This window comes from Pieris rapae, chromosome 8 (assembly GCF_905147795.1).
Source record: "Pieris rapae chromosome 8, ilPieRapa1.1, whole genome shotgun sequence".
Lineage (NCBI taxonomy): Eukaryota > Metazoa > Arthropoda > Insecta > Lepidoptera > Pieridae > Pieris > Pieris rapae.
In genome coordinates, this window is record NC_059516.1 from 4,382,247 (window position 1) to 4,405,613 (window position 23,367).

At 31.2% G+C, this 23,367-nt stretch overlaps 1 protein-coding gene and 1 non-coding gene across 3 annotated transcripts; one reads left to right on the plus strand and one right to left on the minus strand.

Annotated features, from left to right (window-relative positions):
* Positions 1–1,706: 1,706 nt before the first annotated feature.
* LOC111002848 (solute carrier family 23 member 2) lies at positions 1,707–23,090 on the minus strand. 2 transcript variants are annotated; one of them, XM_022273107.2, is made up of 14 exons: positions 22,938–23,090; positions 22,324–22,381; positions 20,109–20,207; positions 19,309–19,429; positions 14,932–15,165; positions 13,865–14,000; positions 9,205–9,325; positions 8,937–9,078; positions 8,450–8,563; positions 5,274–5,413; positions 4,843–4,990; positions 4,253–4,474; positions 2,794–2,908; positions 1,707–1,904 (listed from the first exon to the last, which is right to left on the minus strand). In XM_022273107.2, exons 2-14 carry the CDS (start codon positions 22,372–22,374, stop codon positions 1,817–1,819), a joined length of 1,731 nt encoding a protein of 576 aa, XP_022128799.2. In that variant the 5' UTR covers positions 22,375–22,381; positions 22,938–23,090; the 3' UTR covers positions 1,707–1,816. The 2 variants fall into 2 exon arrangements, with proteins under 2 accessions (XP_022128799.2, XP_045485188.1); XM_045629232.1 differs by lacking the exon at positions 22,938–23,090 and adding an exon at positions 22,486–22,504.
* On the plus strand, positions 18,400–18,471 carry Trnaa-cgc. The gene has a single exon. It is a non-coding gene; the product is annotated as a tRNA-Ala (tRNA).
* Positions 23,091–23,367: the final 277 nt, after the last annotated feature.

Here is a 23,367-nt window from a genome sequence, read left to right on the forward strand (position 1 = left end):
AATTGGCAGCATGTACTATACCTATTCTGCTATGTCCACACACGTGTGCTATATAGGCTTTCATATGTGCGTTTGTGTGCCGCTGTTCCAAGAGTAATTTAGATTACTCAGCTCGTGTATATAAACTATGATACCTAAATTTGACTCAAATATTTTGTATTGTCATAACTGTCAGTTTTACTCTTTTTAGAGTTCTTGTATATATATTTTTTAACTTACTTGAAGAATTTCTATTTTATTTTTTTGAAGTTATACTTCTTTTGGCGCGATGGAGAAAAATGATGAGAGTGAATTTTAAGGATGCGCGCGCATACCAACACCTTAATTCGACATCGTAAAGATAGGTCTAGGTGGCATGGAAATCGATAACTATGTTTAAGTTGTATACTCCAGTATTTTTATATTTAGAACACGTGTTTCGTAACAGTACAATTAAACAGTGTGAATAAATACATTTTAAATTGGTGTTTTTAAATCAATTTCATATACGACGGTGATAGTATTTACTAATTATTTATTTAAATAAAATCTTTTTGACTAATTTTAATATTTTTCGTTAATCACTACTGCATTTTAGTTTTTATTTTTTCCATACGCCAAAGAAGTATAACTTCTAACGCGTGTGTATAAGTACGTAAGTTTTTTTCTTATTAATACTATGTTTGCCTGTACGTGCCTCATCATCGATTGCTTTTTTATGGTTGTTATGTATGTATGAGTATGACCAGATTTTATTAATAAAAAAATGTAATTTATATTGGGTGGTTACATAATTATCAATATTCATATTCATATCTAGATTTTTATTACTTTCTATTAATACCTATACTAGTCTAGTATTAAAACAATCACTTATTTATTTTAATAATATCCGTCACAAATATTACATTTAATAAATTTTACTGACAAAGAACAACATTTTCTAAAGCAAAGTGGTTCTTAAACGAGAACTTAAGCTGTGATCAAAGAGCTTTACACTTCAGAGATCTAACCTACATTTACTACGCAGTTATTAATACCTATAAATATATATTTAGAAGTGTATATAAGTTAGTTCTGAATGCATTTATAAATATATATTTTATGTATAGGTACAAAAGTGATGACTGTCTAAATGCAATTCAAATTTATTAATAATAATAACAGTTTGTTATAATTCCAATTTGTTACAAATTACAATGAGTATGATATTAGTTTCTTGTAAAAGTCTTTGGCTAGATTCTTGAATCTAAATAACCTCGGGCGCGACTTAGATCGCATTGAAATAGAAAAACTAATTATATTTATCACAATGAAATTCTATTATCTATGACGCTAAGGAATAATTTAGCTTTCTACTGGATTTATCAAATTGCTTGAGTCTACAAAATTTACGTAATTTATTTATTTATAACGAATACATAATATGTACAAAAATTTATGAACATTTACGTTTAAACAAAGAGAAAACCTGTACAAATTTTTAAACTACATTTAAGTAATACATAATTCTATGTGTTATACACACCATGTATGTGAGGGTATGTACGGGAGGGTGTGCTGATGACGCAGGTTATTTAGCCCTTGATATTCTTAATACTCCTCTTAAGCACATTTCCCGATGTCTTGTGAAAATAAAAATGTGTGTTCAATATGAATCCATATCTGAGTAACGAAATTGTATAGATTACTGTGGAGTATAGATTTTATTATAAATAATACAAATTTTGTTATATATTTACAAAGTTTATTAAAATAAAGGAGATTACGTATTTAATTTACACATTACGTCACGAACTGAGCTTAATTTAATCTCCCACAAATCCCCCGATTTCTTTCAGCTTTCCTTCTTGCGTTTGAAAAGCGCCGAGAATTTTCCATTCTCGTACGTCGGCATAAATGGTAGATATGTAGTCCAATTCCATCTGAAAGAAATAAGTTATTGATCCAAAGGTTTCTACAAAATTTGTCTGAAAATTAATAAAAATTATGAATAACAAAATTTCGTACTATTGTGGGTTTTGAATGGATTCACTGAATATGATTTAAAAATGTAATAAGTTTGAAAAGAACTAGACGACGTCTAATTTAATTCTGTATATGTTAAGCCAATATTAATCACATATTATTGAATTTTACTGAACTTTAAGGTTCTTTATTGCAGGTAGATATTAACCTCTTATTAATAATAAGTTAATCCGTCTCATTACATTGTTTTACTTAAGCATTATAAATAACTTTGCGCAATTAAAAGACATTCAAAGAAAGCTTTAATTAAAGGTCTGAAATTTGATTCTTTTACTGAGATGAATTTTTATTCGCTTCTAGAGGTTCAGAAAACATGTGACTTGTGGCCTTCGTTTCCATTATTTTATTGTTCCCTTTTAAACCGAAGTAAAAGATCGTAAAATAAAATACAATGCGCACGTGATTGGTGAAAGGCTTCTGTTGTTTTATGATGCCCTGGTAAAATAGATTACTGGGTTGAGTATAAAACGAATGTTTTTAAATGCAAAATTGACTAAACTTTTAATTAATAATATTATATATCTTTTTAGTATAAGATTAAAATAAGATTTTACTGGTATGTAAGTTATCAAATAAAAAATACAAAGAACACAAAACGATGGTAACTTTTCTTTAATATAACTTACTTGTACTACGCGGATTCATTAACGCAGAGGAAAATTCTGAATAGATTCATCATTTTAATAAACATATCCATTATGCCTTGAAATGCATTTAATGTTAACATTTTATGAACAACTCTGAGTGTAGCAGTAGGACTATGTTCATGAATGAATGAAATCTTACCTTCGGATGTAGCTCATGCCAACAGGGAAATCATACGTGTCAGGTCCACTGGAACCAGCCGCTTCCAGAGACATTTCTTTCGCCCATTTATCAAGGCCACGTTCTTCACGAGTACCTGATATCATAATATTATATATATAGTTAATACTAGCGACCCGCCCCGGCTTCGCACGGGTGCAATGCTGATACTAATACACTACAGAAAATCTGTGAACGTTGTATATAAAAATGTGGGTTATCCATTAGAGATAGACATATACCATCACGGACTTTTCTGTAGACCTATTCAATATGTACAATGTAGTAACGATACAAACCCCACTTAGATGTTTATATCAATATTTATTCCAAGATATAAAAAAAAACATTCTTGTGTTTATTGTAAATATACCTCAAATTACTGAAAGATTAATTTTACTGAATGGATAATAATTAGTCCAAAAGGGGAACACGACATGAAAGATAATATTTTTAGCAAAAATCCCGCGCGTAAGACCTTAATAAATATAATTATTTAATATAATAAAAGACAATATTATCTACGGGAATAGAATCCATTTGTTAACACGCTGAAGTTATAAATTTAAATACGTCATCGTCTATAGTACAGTATTAATAAAAGCAATACCAGAGCCTAATGCTGTATGTGCCTGCGAATCCCGATGGTCCAATAGATTTTTTAAATGTGTGAAATTGACAGTGGTCAAGTGTGACGTATGTATGGGGACTTTTTAGTATGGGAAACAATCGAGAGAAACTGAAATGTCATTGATGCAAAAAATCGAGGCTGATCCCCTACTTTGCTATAAGAAAATTATCTTAGAAACATGTATAGAACCACAGAGGTTCGAACCGCCATTGGATGATTGTCGCTTTAGCATAAACTATTTCGAAATGATAATGTACTGAAAACGTTATATAAACGCTTGTGAAATGAAACGTGGGTGTATTTTTCTCAAGGAAATCTTTAAATAAAAATAATCTTTAAGGAAAGAGCAAAAGATCATACTTTGAAGTGACCTTTATATAAGTTATGAACAAATAATTCTAAAACAAAAGGTTACTTTTGTGACTTCAGAAATACCTTGAAATTATTTTTCTTAATTATTGCAAAATTTACGAATGTGGGTTCTGTAAAAATTATTTAAATTGGTTTTAAGTAGTTTATATCTGCCTGCATATTTAAACGTGAAGTATATGAACCACAATGTACTTTTTTCAGGTTATTTATCCTTCAAAAATCTAAAATTTATCTAGTAAATAAACTTACGGATATAAACGAGAATGTATTAACATTATTCGCATAAACCGATATTAGAGTTTTTTCTATAATAATATTAAAGGGTCTAGCCCTCATGTCAAATTATTTTTAAAAACTAATCAGTCATCACGTTGTTTAATTGCTCTATCACTTTTCATTACAGCAGTAACACAAATGGTTAATCTGTGCGTATCTTACCCGGGATCAAATTATCCAAGAAACATCCAACTACTCCTCCGACTAAGATTGACGTGGACAGCAAAACTTGAAGAACAGCATCCAATGCTTCTACTCCCGTATTGATGACACCGCTATGAGCTGACATCCACCTGGTCAGCACCAACGGGAAGAATAGGCTGAATCCAATGATGTATAGGTTCCGGGAACTATTCAGGTTCACGTACTGAAGAGCTGATAATCCTGATAATGATTTTGATCATTAAAATGTATTTTTATATAAAAAATATTGTCTGTACATTTAATTATGAAATTGCTATTACTTTATTTGATAAAATTTCGTACCAGGCTATTATGTCGCATGAATGATTCAATTCAAACTGAATTGAAAAGCCAAGATTTAATATTCAATATATTACATCATCTAAAAATAGAGATTTTTACCTACTAAACTGTTTTTAAAGCTCTCGATAAAAATGCTTTAACCAATCCCGAACTTCCTACAAGCCAATTAAAACATATTGAGTACAAAAGAACTAATTAATCTTGCTGTTAAGGAAACGTACTAAGAAATAACGTGCGATGGGAAATTCATCAAAACCTTTATTTACCAAAAGCAGAGATCATTCCAAACATAACACAGAAGAGGCCCCCCACTATCGGCTGAGGTATGATGATGAAGACGGCACCCAATTTCCCAATCACACCCTGAACGATCATCAGACCAGCTGCCCATTGCACTACGCGACGTGATCCAACCTGCAAGTGAAAATAGGACCTCTATTTAATACATATTTATGAACTTAATCGATGAATGAGATTAAATAAAAATAATACGTGGGAGCCATTTTTAATTTTAAAATATTGATCAAGAAACGCAATGATCAAACGATTAAATGAAAAAAAGGTATAAAGTCTGACTAAGGTATAATGACTGTAATAAGTCGTTCATATAAATGATTCTGAGAATTGGGAATATTCCCACACCACACCTACGCGTTAGTTTTCAAATGTAAAACGAAATTTCTTTTCTTTTATTTACCTTTGTTACGCCAATAGCACCCACGTTTTCTCCGAATGTGTTCGTTCCGTTACCAGAACCCCATAAGCCAGCAAGAATGGTTCCTAAGCCTTCTGTACCCAAGCCACGGTTGATAGCATGCAATGGCGGGGGAGGTGCAGCTGAAATATAAGTTACACAAAAATAATTTAATTCTACCTCCCTATAATCTTGTCATTTTCATAATGCATCAATAATTTCAAACCTATCAAACCAAATGGGACTTCTGATAACCAGCTACGGATAGTTTATATCAAGTCACTCCCAACTGGACGGATTACAATTGGTTCTAGTAATATGCCTTGTAAGTACTTTTTTATATTGATTTTATATGTTTGTTGTAAAACCTCTAACAAAACTTATGTTTATGTCCTTAATTATGCAAAATTCAATATAAACTGTCGCTCTAACCGAAGCAGCCAGAGCCTTAAAGGCTAAATTTATTAATTTCTATTAATAAATTCGTATCTGACAGTAGGTACGTCTTTGCTGAGGGTGTTAAAAAACAACAAGAGAATCAAACATGTCAATATACACTACAGCAAATTGCCCTAATAAACAGGGTAATCCTACATAAGGACACAGTGGATCTCCCGCCAGTGATGTTGCGAAATGCTTTCGGCTGATCCATACCCTCTCATTCCTTGCCCTGCCACAATTGGATTCGGCAAACATCCACAGAACTGCAACATAGCCAGCCAACCAGAACAGAACGACCTTCAAACCTCAACAGAATTAATCTCAAAATAATAACATTGACATCTCATTGTTCTTGGCGTGACAGACAATCCCTTGTGCAGAGGCTGTAAAGTGTGTTAGAATCTGGCACCCACGTAGCCCTAAAATGCGTAGCCCTATGGCTTCCCAAAGAATATAAATCCTTGGAGCATTGAGCCCGCACCGTGAAGCCTGCGAAGTGCCCAGGAAACTTCTGAGCTTCTTAAAGGGTAGGCTTAATTAGCCAGGACTTTTCTCTGAGTCCAGACTACATACATGCAACTATGATAAAATACAATAACAAATTCGTATATTGTTTGATATAACGCTGTCTGTCCTTTAAGAAAAATACAGCCAATTGGATCAATTGCCAACTTCAACAACGGAAAGTTAATACAATTTAGGTATTTTTTAGGATAAATTGCTTTGCACAAACCTTATAAATATTCCTAATTTTATGGGACCGAAGATGATACGATAGTCATAAAGTATCAGTTTGAAATTGAACATAGAATTTTCCTAGATAAGAAAATTCCAATCACAAAACAAAAATATTAATATACAGATACTTAAGTAAGACTATTGATGTTAACAATAAATAAATAAGTTGTTCGGGTAAGGCAAAAGTAATTTAATTGGCATGTTTCTGACTTATAGAGGAAATTTTTCAAAGCAAGTCTTCGTTGTTGAATTTTATTTTTGTTTAAGGGACTACTCACATGGTAATTATGAGACGTTTATTTTTCCCTACATACCTGGTACTTTGATCTAAGTATTATATATGTGTTTAATAAAGGAAAGTTGTATTTTCTAGTTGTTGAAGTTCATTGTATGTTAATGAATAAGATTTTGTTATTTTTTTCATTACAAAAATTTAATAGAATTTAAAAGTATAATGCTGAGTACTTTTAATACACAATTAATTTTTACAAGGAACTTTAGGAAATTCAGTATTTGCACTCACTTCATTTCAAATTAAAACAATTTCCACACAAAAAAATAAAATATGTATCTTATTCTTCGAAAATACTTTAATCGATTTCACACGAGTGAATGTTTTCAATGTCATTGGGATAAACCTAAGGTCCTTGTACTTACATAAAGTTATCGATACTCTTTATATCTAAAGGAACGTTTAGAAAAAAATATATTTCATTGTAATCCATTTTGAAGGTTATTTGTTTCTTTTGAATTATATTCTATTTATTAAAATATAGTTTAGGGCGAGATATTCTGAGATGAAAGCCAATTTCATATGATCACTCACGTGTATGCACATTAAACGCCCATACATATCAAACCCACTCAAATTTATAAAATTTCAGTCATTATTTGGTTATATTTTACTGCATATTTTGAGTGCTACGCTTCTGTACGCTTATTGTAACTTAGTTAATATTTACAATTCATTGTTTACTAACCCAATGTCCTTGTACATAATTAAAATTATCGATACTCGATATTATCGATCGATTTAGACAAAAAAAATAATATTTTATTTTTAATGCATTTTGCATTTTAATGCAAAAGCTTAAAAACTGTTATTTCTTCTGAAATATATTTAAAAATAGTTTGAGGCGATACAGTCTGCGATGAAAGCATTTTTATATAAGCAGTCAAGTGCATGCACATTACACGCCCATACATATCAATCCCACTCAAATTTATAAAAATTCAGTTACTATTTCTTTGGTTATCTTTTACTGCATATTTTGAGAACTAAGTTTCTGTTCTTTTATTGTAATTCGGAAAAACACGTCACCCGCAACACAGGACTGACACAATGTATATATAGATGTCCTATGTAATAGAATAAGTTCTAATTATTAGTCTGTGTCAAATGTCAATACTACGTCTTGTAGTTGTACTCAAATGAAAATGACAAATGAATAACACGCGTGTTTTCCAATTAGCTATCGTTAGCACTTTGAGTGAGATGATTGACCTTGAGTTGTCGATAATATACATACCTACCATCATAACCTTGTTTATAAAGTTCGTTCATAAAGATCGTTAAACTAATAAAGTAAATAGAACGAAGCTGACACCTCCAAAAAGCGAGAGCCTAATTCTGTATTTTTTAAAAGTGGTTTCGCTATTAGGATTTCAATACAAATTACAATAAGTCACTATTTATCTGAAATTGGCAGAGATTGGTTAAAAAACCTGAAATACGACTACTACAATACCTATTACTCGTATAATAAAAGAAATTCAAAGTTTCATCTTTCAATTATATGGTTCTTAATTTACCGTTCATCTGCTTTTTTTAATTGAAAAAAATTGATAGACTATAAAACCATTTAAAAGTTTTAATATGATTAAACCTGCGGTTGGTTTAATAATATTAAAACTGTTAATTGTCATAGTAGCCGTCGTAGATATTCTTTAAGAGAATTTAATCCTTAAATCAATTTTTCATATAATATATGAATACTAACCGCACATTCTAGCTGTAGTAGGATAGTAGCTGATGGATTCCACTGTACAAGCCAACACTCCAGCCAGCATGCCCAGAACCCCTGCCACGCTTACTGTTGGTGCTCCCCATTGACCTGCAAAATTTAATTACGCTGACGCAATTTTTTAAGTTTGAGTCTAAGTTTTTTTTTTAATTTATTGCAAGTAGTACTACGATATATTATATAGAACATTATATTGCGAGTTATGTGACCTAACATATTTATTTATTAACTCTTCGTTGCATTACAATATAAAAAATTTAACATAATTAAATGATAAGGAGGGCAACTGGTGGACTTATCACTTTCGAGCGATCTATTACAGGCAACTACTGTATAATATAATATCAATACACGGTAGGTAAAACCAAGTTTATACTATGACCACTATTAAATCATTTATTAATTCCCACGCACGTAGCCATCACCCTTCTGACCGCGACAAGTGTTGCTTATCATAGATTACCTGGGTAAGGCACCCGGAACCAGGGTGCGTCTTCAATGATGTTGATCTTTAGGTCAGTGCGTGCAGGGTGTCCTGCTTCGAAAACATTCGTAGCTGTTAGAATACCACACACAGCCCACATTATTACGATTGTTAGTAAAACCTGGAATATATAAAATTTATATATTATTTATAAAAATAATATAAAATTTTTAAAACATATTTTAAAAATTTTATATAAGTATATCCAAATAAGGAATGAAGAGGATTGTGCGTATTTATTACTAACCGGAAAGAGTTTGAAAAGTGGAAACCAAGTTATGGTCAAGCCAACACTCTTTCTCCACGTCACTGTTGGAATTTTCACTTCACCCATGCATTGTGAAAATATTGTCAGTAATATGAATGTTCTGTAAATAATAATTATATTAAAACCTAAAAAAATTACTTTAATTAAACAAATAGTTAGGTCGTTGTCTTTACTAATATTAAAAAGTTAAAAAACTGTCTGGTCGATCACGTTTATCTCGGAAAAAAACGGATTAAAATTACCAAATATTTTAAGTAAATTTATTGAGAAATGATAAAATCACGCTTCGAACGAATTAACGCAGGTAAAATCGCAAGACATAATAAAACGTCGCCTGTAGCATTGTAATGCTACGAATATATTTTTAAAAAGATTATAAATCTAGAAAAGAGATTACAACTAAGAAACATTGTATCAAATGTACAATAATAATAATTATATAGTTTGTTTACAATTTAAGTCCACGATTTCGTTCCTTTTATAATTTACAAGAAACTATAAAAGGCCGTAAATTTATTTTTAATTATTTACACTTCGTAACATTTGTATATATAAAAATTAAGATAATACATCAAAATTGCGGGATGCAGTGGTCATTTTTTCAACAACAATTTAGTTGTTAATTAAAATTTATTAATAATAATATTAATTGCAACTTTATGAAAGTCCGTTAGCATGTTTCTTAATTTACAATAAGAGGTAATTCATATATGTTCCGTTTAGCCCGTCTAGAATATTATTATTTTTATATCTGCAGACATCAAACGACCTTTAAATAAAAATAATTACCAATTAGTATTTCGGTATTGAATTCCCCAGTGTATGACACTGAGTCAAAGTCCCTAGAACGGCTGGGTTGATCTGGGCGCGGGGTCGTTGCCATAGCAACCAGGTCGCGCAAAACAACTCAACAAGTGCTGTATCGATCTTATCTGTATTAAGCGATCAACGGTTTTGAAAGACATTACAGAGGTATTATTTTAATATACAAAATACAACCCGTTTCACCCAGACGTTAATCGTACAACCGAGCTTTTTATGTTTCATAAAAATGAACAAATACCATGACAGTGTATCAATGGCAAATGGCATAGCATTAAAAAGAGATGCCGGCCATTATGAATTTCGATTTGAATCCATTTTATGGGAGTGATGATAAATTGATTAAACATGTAAAAATGTTAGTAAAATGAAAATAAGAAATATGCAAGTGCACCTGCGTTTCTAAACAACGTGTCAGAAAACATAAATATTCATAAAATATAATCTGCAAGCAAATGATAATTTCAATGTATAAAGTAGATCATACATAATTAAATATTTACATAACCGGTGTGAATTATTCAATCTCGTGATATTAAATTTTATATTGTAGTTGAACTAATCGATTACTTGTATTGTAATAACAACATTCATAATAAAATGCATTACAAGAAACCGACTACTGAAATTATAAGGAATTTTTGTATATGTTTTTAACGAATAAGAATGTGTTGGCCTAGGGGCTTCTTGCGACCCCAATCCCTGAGGTTAGTTCGAGCCCCAGATGTGCAGCAATGGACTTTCTATGTGCGCTTTTTCATAGTTATCTTCAGACAGTCATATAAACAGTATTACGTTGATTTCCTTTACAGTTCACTTCACAAGGGGAAGGGAACAAATTGTAAGGAAACCAGAAAGTTATAATCAAAAAGTCGACAGCGTGTGTCAGGCAAAGGCTGATCAACTTGCCTATAAGAAAAAATAAATGATCATGAAACAGAGATCTGAGGTCACCTTTTAGGTCTTGATGTGTTGTTGTTGTTTATTCAATATATTAAAAAAATACAAATGCCAACCACGCAAAGGGTAGCATCTGATAATCAGAATTCTGTATTTGGTTTTAGTAATTATATTATATTATAATAGTATTATAACGCCTTAGGTTTGAGTGCGTTGATGTAACTCATTCTTATTGTCAAATTGAGTATCAAATTAAATAAATTTACCAATTTCATACTGACATTTTATAATAATGTTTAAGTATATATTACTGGGAACGAAGCCGTTGAATTATTTATTATAGTGTATAGTACAAAGCATAGCTAAACAACAGGACAACTAAGTAAACGCTAAGCTACAAAATATTGCTTATAACGCGCAACTGAAAACAAGCATATTTTCTTTAAAATAACGGAACTTGTATGAAAATATTCATAGAAAACTTTCTCAGTTGGAATTCTATAAGCACAGATCTGACTGGAAAAGTAAAAAGTATTGAATTGGAAACTTTTAATGGAGTCCGTTCTGGATAGGTACTTATTTTGTTTACTATCGAATTGTCCCATTATCGGGAGGATGCGATGATATTTATCGAAACAATCTTATATTTGACCGTCTCTGCCACTCGGTTAAACAAAAAAGACTGGACAGGCCGCAGAGTTCGCGAAAAATATATAATAAACGGCTCAAATATGTATAAAAGAGTCCTCCAACTTAGATTTTAGGAGATTTAGATTTGTGGAGTAGAAATTCTTGGACCGTGTTGTAACAATTGTTGTTAATAGTGTATAGTTGATTGTTATGATTCCTTATGGAGGAGCATATTCTAATATAAATATCCTAATCAAATAAATTAGTAAGTAGTTAAATAGGTCTTACTACTCACTGTACTTTTAATGAAGACTCCATGAATTACATATATGCCTTAACGTTCCTAACACAGTTAACGTATTACACGTTTCAACCGCGTTTACTTAATGTTATAGTCCTTATAAAGACATGGAACAATTGAATATTCAAGTCATTAAAAACCCTAGTTTTATTAAAATAAAAATGTTCCCAAGTTTCCACGAAATATCAAATATTGCTTACAAACCATATTTAAATATTGTTTATTTTTATGTTAAGAACAAAATGAAGCCACTTAAAATCAATTATAGAAAAATAAATTACTAGAACGTTTAAACTAGAACGAAGACCGAAAGCTCATAGGTCGTTACCCGTTGCAGTATTGATCTATATTACGGTGCAGTTATATAGGACAGTATGTTCTAATAATCTAATGTATTGTGAGAATTTACTATCTATCAAATAAATAACCACCAGTACTTGATTCGCTTGGATTTGTTATTGTATCCTCCGTTGTATGGAAAGTCCTGCCTAATTAACCCAGCCTTATTCCAAAGGCACAGAAGCCTCTTCTGTACTCGCAGGCTTCACAGCGCTTACAGTTCCGAGGATTTCTGCACGTTGTTTAGCCTCAGCCAGGACACACATTCCAGTACTATGTGGGTGACTGATACCTCTGTGCTGAAACGAATCTGTCGCGCCTAGGATTTGCTTGGATATTGCAGGTATGTTTTCGGGAAAACATTTTGTGTTACCGCGTGAAGGCTTATAAACTAGGTGAGATAAGAATGCTATTTATCCTGACATGTCAACTGCTTAAACATATCAGATACGTGTTATTAAATAAAAATTGCTAAATTACTATCTAAATAGGAGTCTATCATTAATTTTGTTGTTTCTTATTTTTTTTTATATTTTCTATTTTGGGTAACTGTTATTAAATAGTTGGCGCAAACAAATTAATCATATATAAATGTTTCTCTGTAAAAAACGTTGTTTAGAAATAAAAATTAAACAACCTCAAAAACAGTATTTCATTGATTACTGGAGGACATTTTTATTGAATCGCATTTGAAAACTTTTTTTGAAATTGTCATCTACTTTCGGAAAATATTCTCCGACTAACCCGTGTAATGTAACCTTTAACCTTAACTAGTCTAAATAAACAGAATCGTGCCCGTAATTTCTAGCAGTGTTAACGAGAATGTATGCTATCTTAGAAAGAATTTGAAAGAGAAATCATTAATCAAATTTAAATAAATTATTTTAAAACGTTATCATACCTTAGAATAGAATGGAATTAATGAAATAACTATATAGACATTAGTTGCATAAGGGATTACCATAATTTGCATATATAGTTTAAATATTAAAAGGTTTCCAAACCTATAGGGATTTTTTTAGTTTTATAAATTGTATGATTTGTAATTCCCGGTGGCAAACGTATTTTAATAATTGGAAAACTAGTATGAATTATAATATTATTTTTAGTGTATGTAAATGGTGCTTAATGGTACCCAAATCGGTTGTACTACTTTGTTTTATTATTGAAAACATATCAACATTGTAATTAGGATCCATTTGAAAAGTAACACAGCATACATTTTATACTTGTAGTACACAATTGAGACAATATGTTGGAGTAACAATAGCGTCTATACAACAATAAACTTCAGTGAATAAAGTAAAAACAGTAATCATAAACTACGTCAAAAATCATTATTAGTCTAATAATCCTGGAGTATAAATTAATTTGTATTATTTTTATAAAGTTCTTAAAGCACTCGAATGAGCACGTCGGAAATACCTAGCCAGCACAGTAAGGTATTTTCTTATAAACGCCTTCATCGATACACATAAGAATTCTTCGAATAGTGTATCGGATGCAACCAAACGTTTTATCAAGTGGAAGTGCGCGGGAAAGAAACCCAGTCAGAAAATGTGTAATTTTAAAACTCTGCGTGATTAAATAATAATACTTTGGTACAGGCGCTTCCAGCCTTATATTTCTTGCAGATACAAGACTTACCCCGCAGCAATGCCCCACTGTTCGGACGCGGCTTCCGCAGCGTGATCGAAGAGAGTCAACCCCACTAGAGCCACGGTTGGGACGATCGTAAGTGGGGTCACGAACCGCAAAAGGGAACCAATTATTCCAAAGTAACCTGCCATCAGAGAAACTAAACTTGTTAGTAGTGTAAAGGAGATTAAAAGCCGTTTGTACGCTTTTTTGATGAGTTTCTGTATTTGTATGGTTTAAGACTAATCTCTGCGACTTGTTTCGATTTTTTTTTTTAATTTAAGGAGACAGGCTTTATAACGTCACGCTTTGTAGCTTTTTGTATTTACGTTGATAATAGTTAGTTACCAATATTGATATACTTCTTTTGACTTGCTACGACTAAATCAAGGCGGGTGAAACCGGGACACAGCTATAATATTTTAAAATCAAGGCTATGAAAAAGCCCGGGTTTTATTTTAATGAAAGTTTACACAAAGACAGCAGAGTTTTGAGCAAAGTAAGTGGAGAACGATGCAAGCAGTTTGAGATTGTTTTTACATTCATAACATTTTTAGTTTTTACTAAGAATAACAAACATTCCCTTTTAAAGATATATTAATGACGTACGTATTTAAATATTGTAGTTTCTGGTGTGAATATGTGTGCCAAGAAACTAAAAGCATAGTTATCTTTTAAATGAAAATTAAGCAAAAAGTCCTTTAAAAATAACGACTTTCGTGACGGAAGTGTATAATATAATATCCGTGTTTGTATTTTATGTTTCTTGTTATGACGTCATTATTTTCAGTTCCTTGCAATATGAAAATATATAAACTGTTACTATGTAAGAAAGGCAAAGCTAAATTAAATTGAAATAATTATTAAAATTCTAGTTTATCGTTGGTAGTTATCAGTTTTTCTAATTATAAATCAGATTTTAAATTGGTCAACATAAAATCACTCTCTCTCTCTCTATCTCCGAAACCCGTCCCTTGTTCATGGAAAGGGAAAATTAAAATGACAAAAAAATCATGTCATTCATTTAAAAGATTCAAATTAGACTATTTGTAATAGTAACATACTATTCTATTTACCTCCAATAAGTTGAAACAAAGCAGAGACAGCAATCGCACCAGACAGCTCACACATTCTGCTTGTCCACACCTCTCTTCTCTGGTCCGGTGTCATGCCAGCCAGAACACTTTGCTCTGGACACTGCCAAGTGGGCAAGCCAAGGATCGCCAGAGTTGGAACAAGGAAAGATATAGTACCTCCTTGGACGATAGGCAAACGACATCCAAACGTTGCTTGTAACCACGTAATAAGACCTGAAAATAATACTAATAAGTATATCAGACATACTGATAGTTTTATGAATTCATTGAGTACACAAATAATGGGAATATAGTATATATTTAGAAGCAAAAACGAATCCCATTCAGTTTTAAACTGACTATAAGCTGCTTATGGCCGAGCCAGAACAATAGCGCGTGGCCGAGAGAGGAAAGTTTAAGTATGAGTATTAATTTATGACAATGATCTTAACTAAAACAAAAGTAAAAATATCTCTAAATTATAATAAGTCTTTTAAATTAAATTATGTAAGCGTTTTTAATCCAATGATTTGATTATTTACTTAAAGAAAAATTTTATGTTCCTCTCTGGCGGTAGTTTTGATTTGCGTTCCTTGGACAATCTAATTCTTGAAATTCATACTCATAAAACTGAATTCTATCACTCCTATTTCACTGTGCAAAGTATCCTGCAATGGAATTCCTTACCAATCTTATCAGACGAGCTCAGTCTATAAATTTATTTAAAAGTCTTGTTTTTGATAATTTTTCATCTGCTTCGTAATTAGCTACTACTTATAGATTTTAATTGTGATTCAATTATTCTTTTGACAAGCTTTAACATTTCAATTTCATATAATTTCATATAATCATTTCATTATTGATATTTTTTCTTTAGTTTTTATTTTATTTAATTTTAGTGATAGTTACATGTTTTCTTTTTGTTATTTAATTGTGCATTTCTTGTACTTTACCCTCTGTCGGTATTTCTTTTTTTATTGTTCTATACTAGGGATGCCTGAAAGAAATTGCTTGTTAGCGATAAGGCCGTCCGGTGCCTAATAATTTATAAAAGATGCTTTTTTTATATGTATGATTTGTATGTAAATAAATAAATAAATATTCATTCACAAATATTATGTGTAATAAATGCGGCCCTAATTATGTACCTTCACCCCTTGTAGGTAAAAATATTGAATCATTTCAACCACGCATTGCGTAGGTATATGATCATTGAACTACAGATGCGTTTAATAGGAAGTACCAAGTTCCTTTAAGTGATGTGCCTAGGTTATTAGCATCGGAACTATTTTAATTAAGTTTAAAAGCTATTAGCTTCGTTAAATGTCATCAAAGCCTCTCCCTTTAATTTAATTTTGCTAACCTTTACTTACCTAGCAGGCGAACTAACTAGCAGGAGTAGTATTTGTTTAATAAGAATTAATTTAAATAACTTCTTAAGAGTTTTATATGTACAGGAGTGGCAAGCGATATATCAGTAAATTGAATAATAAATAATTATATCCTATATTATACATAAAAATTTATCAGTTTCACGACAATGTGGGTCAAGGAGTAGAGTAAAATATATTAAATAAAAAGTACCAACGGTACAACGTAAATTTCTCAGCCTAAGATAAGTAGACCGGCCCAGGTACGACTGGATAAATAGAATGGTGGTAGACCAGCTGTTGCTTAAAGATAGAAACTACTTGGAAGTAGAACAGAAGGACAGGGAGTGGCCAAGATACATTTTTTGCGGAGCCAGCCGAGTGAGTGACTTTTTTATATAAATCGTAAAATTTTTAATATAGCTGTTGGCAACCCTACGACATTTCTTTTAAACAAAAGACGCAGAAATGTGTCTAATCCATTTGGACGTCTTTCTTATCCTATTTGATAAAGTCGTAAAAGTCAAAACAAATTTTAACGCATAGAATTGAATTAAAAATCTTTTAAATAACTTTTAGTAAATACATCATTGTATCTATAATCACCGGAGTGTTGCTTGACAGTAGGTATATATACCGTATTTTACTTTTTCATTTATAATCCAACATTGAGCGAGTTTTTTATTTATTCTCAGGGCATGTTTCAGGACACAATGTTGCGTGACAAAAGTCTGAAAATAAATACGTCTTGAACTAGTTTAAGATAATAAAAATGTACCATTAACATTTTCAGATATTTAAACACGTATCTACAACTCGTGTCCAAGGCCACTTTCTCTATTTAATCTATCCAGGTCACTGAACAAGGGAAGGTGCTTATTAAGAGAAGTACATAGTTACAGGGTTTATAGCAGATGATAGGCAATTTTCTTTTTCTTTTGACATGTGGCAGTGTTATCAATGAATCATTGATCATGATCATTTTCAAATGCGATTAATAGAGAGAATAGAGATATCGATGATTGAAATTTCACATTTTATAGATAGTACCTGGATGACCGAGCCTTGCTCGGTATTTTTTTATAAATTGTGTTTTTTGGAAATCATATTTAAGTACGAATTACATACTAATAAAATGATGAAATATGAATAATATTTTTAGATCTTACAAAAAAAGTAAAATAGTAAGTTTATGTTTAAGTTGATAAAACACGAATAAAATAATATTTTCTAGAAATGATTCCTAGCTAGATCCATTTATCGCCCCCGAAACCCCCCGTATACTAAATTTCATGAAAATCGTTGGAGCCGATTCCGAGATTCCAATTATATATATATTTAAATCTTTATCCTTTCCTTTAAATCCTTATCCTTTTTGTAAATCTTATTAGTTATAACATATCATGTATTCCATCTATGGCTATGTTCTCGGTGTATTTGTTTGATATTATATGTATTTTGTGTTAGATGTAGGAGTACAAAAAATAAAAATAAAATAAAAATAAAATAAAAAATAAAATAAACAAGAATTGCTCGTTTAAAGATATAAGATATGTGATTATGAACGAACTTCGACTCAAACTGGCTCTGTTTCTTTTCTTATTTTTATACAGAAGTGGAAGTGGAACATATGGCTACAATCCTAGCTGATGTTAAGTGAGGTCTGGGAGATGCCTATTTAACCGCTTGACTTCATCCAGCTCTATGATTCTCGAATACCAATCGTCGGGTGAAGTAACGTCGCATGTGAACTCAATAAGCAATATTTATGGAATGTGGTGGCAACGTATAGGTTTGCCACAGAGTCGCAATCGATAGCGACAGGCTTACTCCGATCCTGCAAGTTTTCCCCGTTTCATAAATTCCGATCCAGGTACAATATTAGTTACTAATTGCCAATTAGCACTCCCTAACAAGGGCAAATATATCATTGTAGTATAAAAATCTAGTTTCAAAGATATCTAAGTATTTTATTCTGTTAAACAGAAATTTCAGAGACTTGTATTCTATTAATTAAATGTTTGAAATCCCACTGCGTATCCTATATGGTAGCGAGTTGTTGAAACAACTATACAGCTATTTCGGCTTTTTGGTACCCGGGGGTGTAACTCAGTGGTAGAGTGTCTGCTTCGCATGCTGAAAGTCCTGGGTTCAAATCCCAGCACCTCCAAGTGCATTTTTTATCACTACACTAATCCAATAATATCTATAAATGCATTTTTGTACTTAAACTGATAATGCTTCTTACACATTTTGATATATAAATAAAATGAAATAATTTTAAAAAGGTAAAATTATTAATGACAAGAGAAGTCAATACATTCCCAATATCAAGTAAAGAAATCGAGTAAACCTCACCTTAAGTTTAGTTTTATAAGATTTGAGTGGGTACTATTAAAACAATGGAAACATAAAAAGTTGTAGCAATGCTTAAACCCTCATATGTATTTCGTTCTCTAAATCAGTTATGTCCAAAAATAGTTTGTAAGAGCTTAGACGAGTAATTTGATAAAATCTTAATCACCGCTCTTCATACGCATCACTTTAACATTGTAAACCAATTTTTATGCTTTGTTTATACTATTTTCTCCTTATCTTAATCTAAGATAGATTCATAAGTGAAAAATCACCTTAACATTTAAACGTCTTGTAAATATAATTATTGTAGTTATCACGACTTATTTGCTTAAAGATTATGTTTAACTGTCATTAGAGACCATAATCCATCCGCTTTATGATCAAATGGAAAATACAAAACGATAAATATACTAACATTATAATCGTAAAATGTCAAAAAAATAAAGCGTAATCACAAATTTATCTCAAATAATCTCTATACTATTTTTTTTATTAGGTTTACTTATAAAATAATTAACTATAGACTTCGATGTAATATCCAGTTTTGTTTCTTATGTATGGCAATAAATATTATATAATCAGCAATTTAGTCAAATCCTTTTCATAGGAATTAATTTTTCTTATTTTTAAAGGAAATAATATAACAAACCTGTCACAAATATCATGGTGGATATGATATTGGATCTGTCTGGGTCAGTGTCTTCCATACAAAGCGCTGGACAGAGGATGAATGGAATTGCTACTATTGCTCCTATCATTGTCAGGTAGTGCTGGAAATATTAAATATATTTACTACAAATGATATCTAAATAGATAATGAAATCAAGTACCAGGCAGCTATAAGTTAAAACAGATAGTATTGAAATCCCGTAACTAAGGGTAAGATTTCGCGTCTTTTTAAAATATATAAATTTTCTGACAAAGATTGCAAAGTGTAGCAACATGTTTCGATGCTTGTTTATTTTGATATTATATAATTTCAATAAAGTATAGTAGGACGAACTAATGGGTGCCAAAAATGATTTGTATTCCATCATTTCCAATTAGATAACGTAAGTTTATACGAAGAAACGGTTAAAAACTTTTCTTTTTACAGAAACTTGATCACTTAGAAAAGCTATATTAAACGGATTAACTTTAATATACTAGTTTTTTTAAGGATATTTTAGGATTAACTATAATTATTAGTAGAGCAATGTTGGCCTAGTGGCTTCACCGTGCGACTATGTGCGCATTTAACATTGAGTCGAGCGGTGATGAAAAACATCATGAGGAAACAGACATGTCTTAGACTCAAAAAAACCTACTTGCCTATTAGATTTAACAATGATCATATAACAGATTGAGAAATCTGAGGAACAGTCCAGAAAGAGGTTGTAGTGCGACTGATTTTTTATTTATTTTTTTTTATTTTAATTTATTAATAGTAATTTTATTGAATAAACTTACCTGTAACGCCATAAATATACACAAATACCATGGAGGAATATCGTCGATTCCATAAGTAACATTACCCTTACGTTGCTCATCGTCTGAGATGTCCAATTCCTAAAAAAAAAATTAATACTTACATCGATCTGCTAGTTTACATTGATAAAAAATGTACTTTTATTAATATATGAGAAAATCTGCTGTACAATTAATTTAATTAAATTTAGACGTTTGTTGTGTGAGAATACAGTTAAAAACCAGAAAGTTTTGTCATAAACAAATTTTAATATAAAAAAAATCTCATAAAGCCCCCTGTCTTTCACTGATTGCTGAAAAGCGAGAACGACGAGTTACGTTAATAATGTCATAAATTCGCGTTTACTTAAATTAACCATTCCTTTAACCGATACATCACCCTGGCTTACGTAATATTTCCCACATAAGTAATATAAACTCCTTATTTATTCCACGGAACAAGGCTCGTTATTTACGTATATTTATTTACTGTGTATGATAGCCTTAGCTTAATTGGTAACGCACATGGCCCGGGATGCTGGGTTTGATTACGAAGTAATTATTTAGGCCTATAAAGAATCTTTAGTGAAACGACGCAGAATGTCTGCCCCGACTTCCTTATTCATCTCATTCATTCGGTTTTGTTAACCAACTATGTTGAAGCGGAAAAATTGTAGCGCTAATGAAAATATCACACTATAAATAATACGTTATACTATACAAATATAAACTGCAATCAAACAATATAGTTATAGTAATATAATGTTAATTCTTAGATCATGTTTAGTCCTCCTAGTAAAGTAGTCTTAGTAAATTCAATATTTAAATCATATCTAATGGTTATGGATTCATTAAATTGTTGCAATTGTTAGTTGGTTAAAATATTTAAATAATTTTTATATGTCGATGAAGTTTTGATATATTACAATATTCTTTCAGAAATATAAAACAGTTTCCGATTTTTCGTGAGAGCTTTAATCTTACTCACAATGTTACTTAAAATAAAAGAAATGTCAACCGGAAAACTCATTTTCCGTGGACAATAAAGTGTGACTTTGTCTATAAACGAAACATAAAAGTAAGTGGCACAATACCCAAGAGAACTGTTAAGAATACATCGTTTGAGGCGTAGAATATCGTAACATTGATATAGTGATTTTGAATATTTCTTGCTAATTTTACCGATGTTTGGTCGAAGGCCGTTTGATACAAAGAACATAATATTCTATTTATCTCTAAACAATTTAGATAAGTATATATTATATGGGATATACATTACTTGGTGGCACTTATTGTTTGTTCTATTTATTTAGCTGGTTCTAATATAAAAAAAACTTTTGATAAATCGTTGAGTAGGTACAGGCCTTCACATCTACAGCCTTTTAAAGCGTGGTAAGGAGTACCTACCGTCACTTTAGCAAGAGATAATGCTAGTATAGTTGTTGTTATAGTCGGTTACCTCGCAATGATATGTCTATAAAGTATATAAGAATTATATGGTTACTTTACTTTACAGCTCGCCCCTTGTTTATAATGTTTATATTAAATACAGTTTAGGTTTAGGGTTAGAATCCAATCTTGGCCTCATGAAGCTTAAGATATATATTATTATTCTTCAACACTTTTTTTATAGAACACGCGGCAAACGGGCAGAAGGCACTTCCATTCATTGCTTGCTCCCTACAGCTATGACATCGTCTGATCCTCGTATTTTTGGTCTACCTCTTTGCCGTTTACCGCTTGTGCCGGGCTACATTATACGTCCATCTGTTGTCTGGATATTAAGTGTCAAAAACATTTTAGTTTCAGAATAAAGTGCATCCGATAACTTCAATGTAACGCCAAACCACATAAACAACAGGATTTCAGCTCCTTCAAAGTTCAAACAAGACAAACGCATTCGAATTAATAAGTTCCCGCTCAAAGTCCCGAAACAATAATCCTCCATATAACAACCAATATCATATAACTACGTGGAACCGATCATTGCAAGTAAATAATAAAACCTACTAGGTTTGCAATGTAATCACACACACCAATGTTATGGGACTAGCTGTAGAAGAAGAATTTTGTCACAACCATATTTCTGTCACGAATAAAAGTTATTTAGCCTGCGAAACTATAATTATATCGACTAGACAAATACAGCTTAAACAAATTATAAATTGTACCAGACAGAGTTGTCTGGGTCAATCAGGAGAAGGTAAATTTAACTTACCTCCACATTTGTCATAGTCTGCATTCCAATTTGAATGTTGTCGGGAATCATTCTTCAACTAAAACCGAGATATATAATTTAATAAGTCTTTGTATATCTTGATATTAGTAATAGCTATTCAACGTTGTTATTATTGATATAAATTTTACTATATTGACTTACATAAATCGATTAAGTGATTAAGTAGCATTTACGATTCATTTGTTATACATCGATTACTCCAATATGACAATAAAGACAGTATGTACTTTAAAAATTAATACACATAAAATATTTTTATGTATGTATGTAGTCGGTAGTTTTAATTCGCCAGAATACTATTTAACTTATGTACTATTTAGGTTAAGACACGATGAAAAGAAGATAGTTAAGGAAAATTATAAAATGTTTTTTGCCTATATTAAGATAAATGTATATATTTTTATACATTCAAGGAGACATAATTCCTATATGTAGTAATTTATGATAACACTAAAAACCCACTGGACTCCTAAAAATTATTGTAATTAGATTTTTTTTTAATTTGACCAAGACTACATCACTATTACAAAGATATCTATCTATAGAAAAAAACATGCAACAGGAAATATAGATAAATATTACTGAACGCTTACCTGTTTCTAAAACAATTTCTCAAATATGTTATTTCTACTATCTATGAACATAGGGTTTGGTTTGGAACCGAGTGAAAATACTTTTTGACATTGAAATGTGCGCGCGCGTCGCTCGAAGTCTTAAAATGAACTGAATTGTAACATTAATGATTGAACAGTTGACATCTTTAATTAACATTATCAGACATTATCATTATACTACTTGTAAAACTTAGTTTCACAAATATAATATAGCATTATTAGTAGTGAGGCTTCTAAAAATATATTATAAGAATACGAAACTTCGTTACGTTCCCAAGATTATTCAATAGTTTATTAACTAATCGCGAAAATAAGCTTCTTATCTTGGTGCCATTAGAGATGGTATCAGATGAATAAGTAATTATCAGCCTACTGCTAAGCCTGATTTTACTAACAATTCTTTGAGTGC

Coding starts and splice junctions, on each gene's coding strand:
- LOC111002848 (XM_022273107.2), bottom strand. CDS start 22,374: ATGATTCCCGACAACATTCAAATTGGAATGCAGACTATGACAAATGTG. Junction 19,430..20,108: donor GTATATTTATGGCGTTACAG/GTAAGTTTATTC, acceptor TAATATTTCCAG/CACTACCTGACAATGATAGG. Junction 4,475..4,842: donor TGGAATGATCTCTGCTTTTG/GTAAATAAAGGT, acceptor AATCATTATCAG/GATTATCAGCTCTTCAGTAC.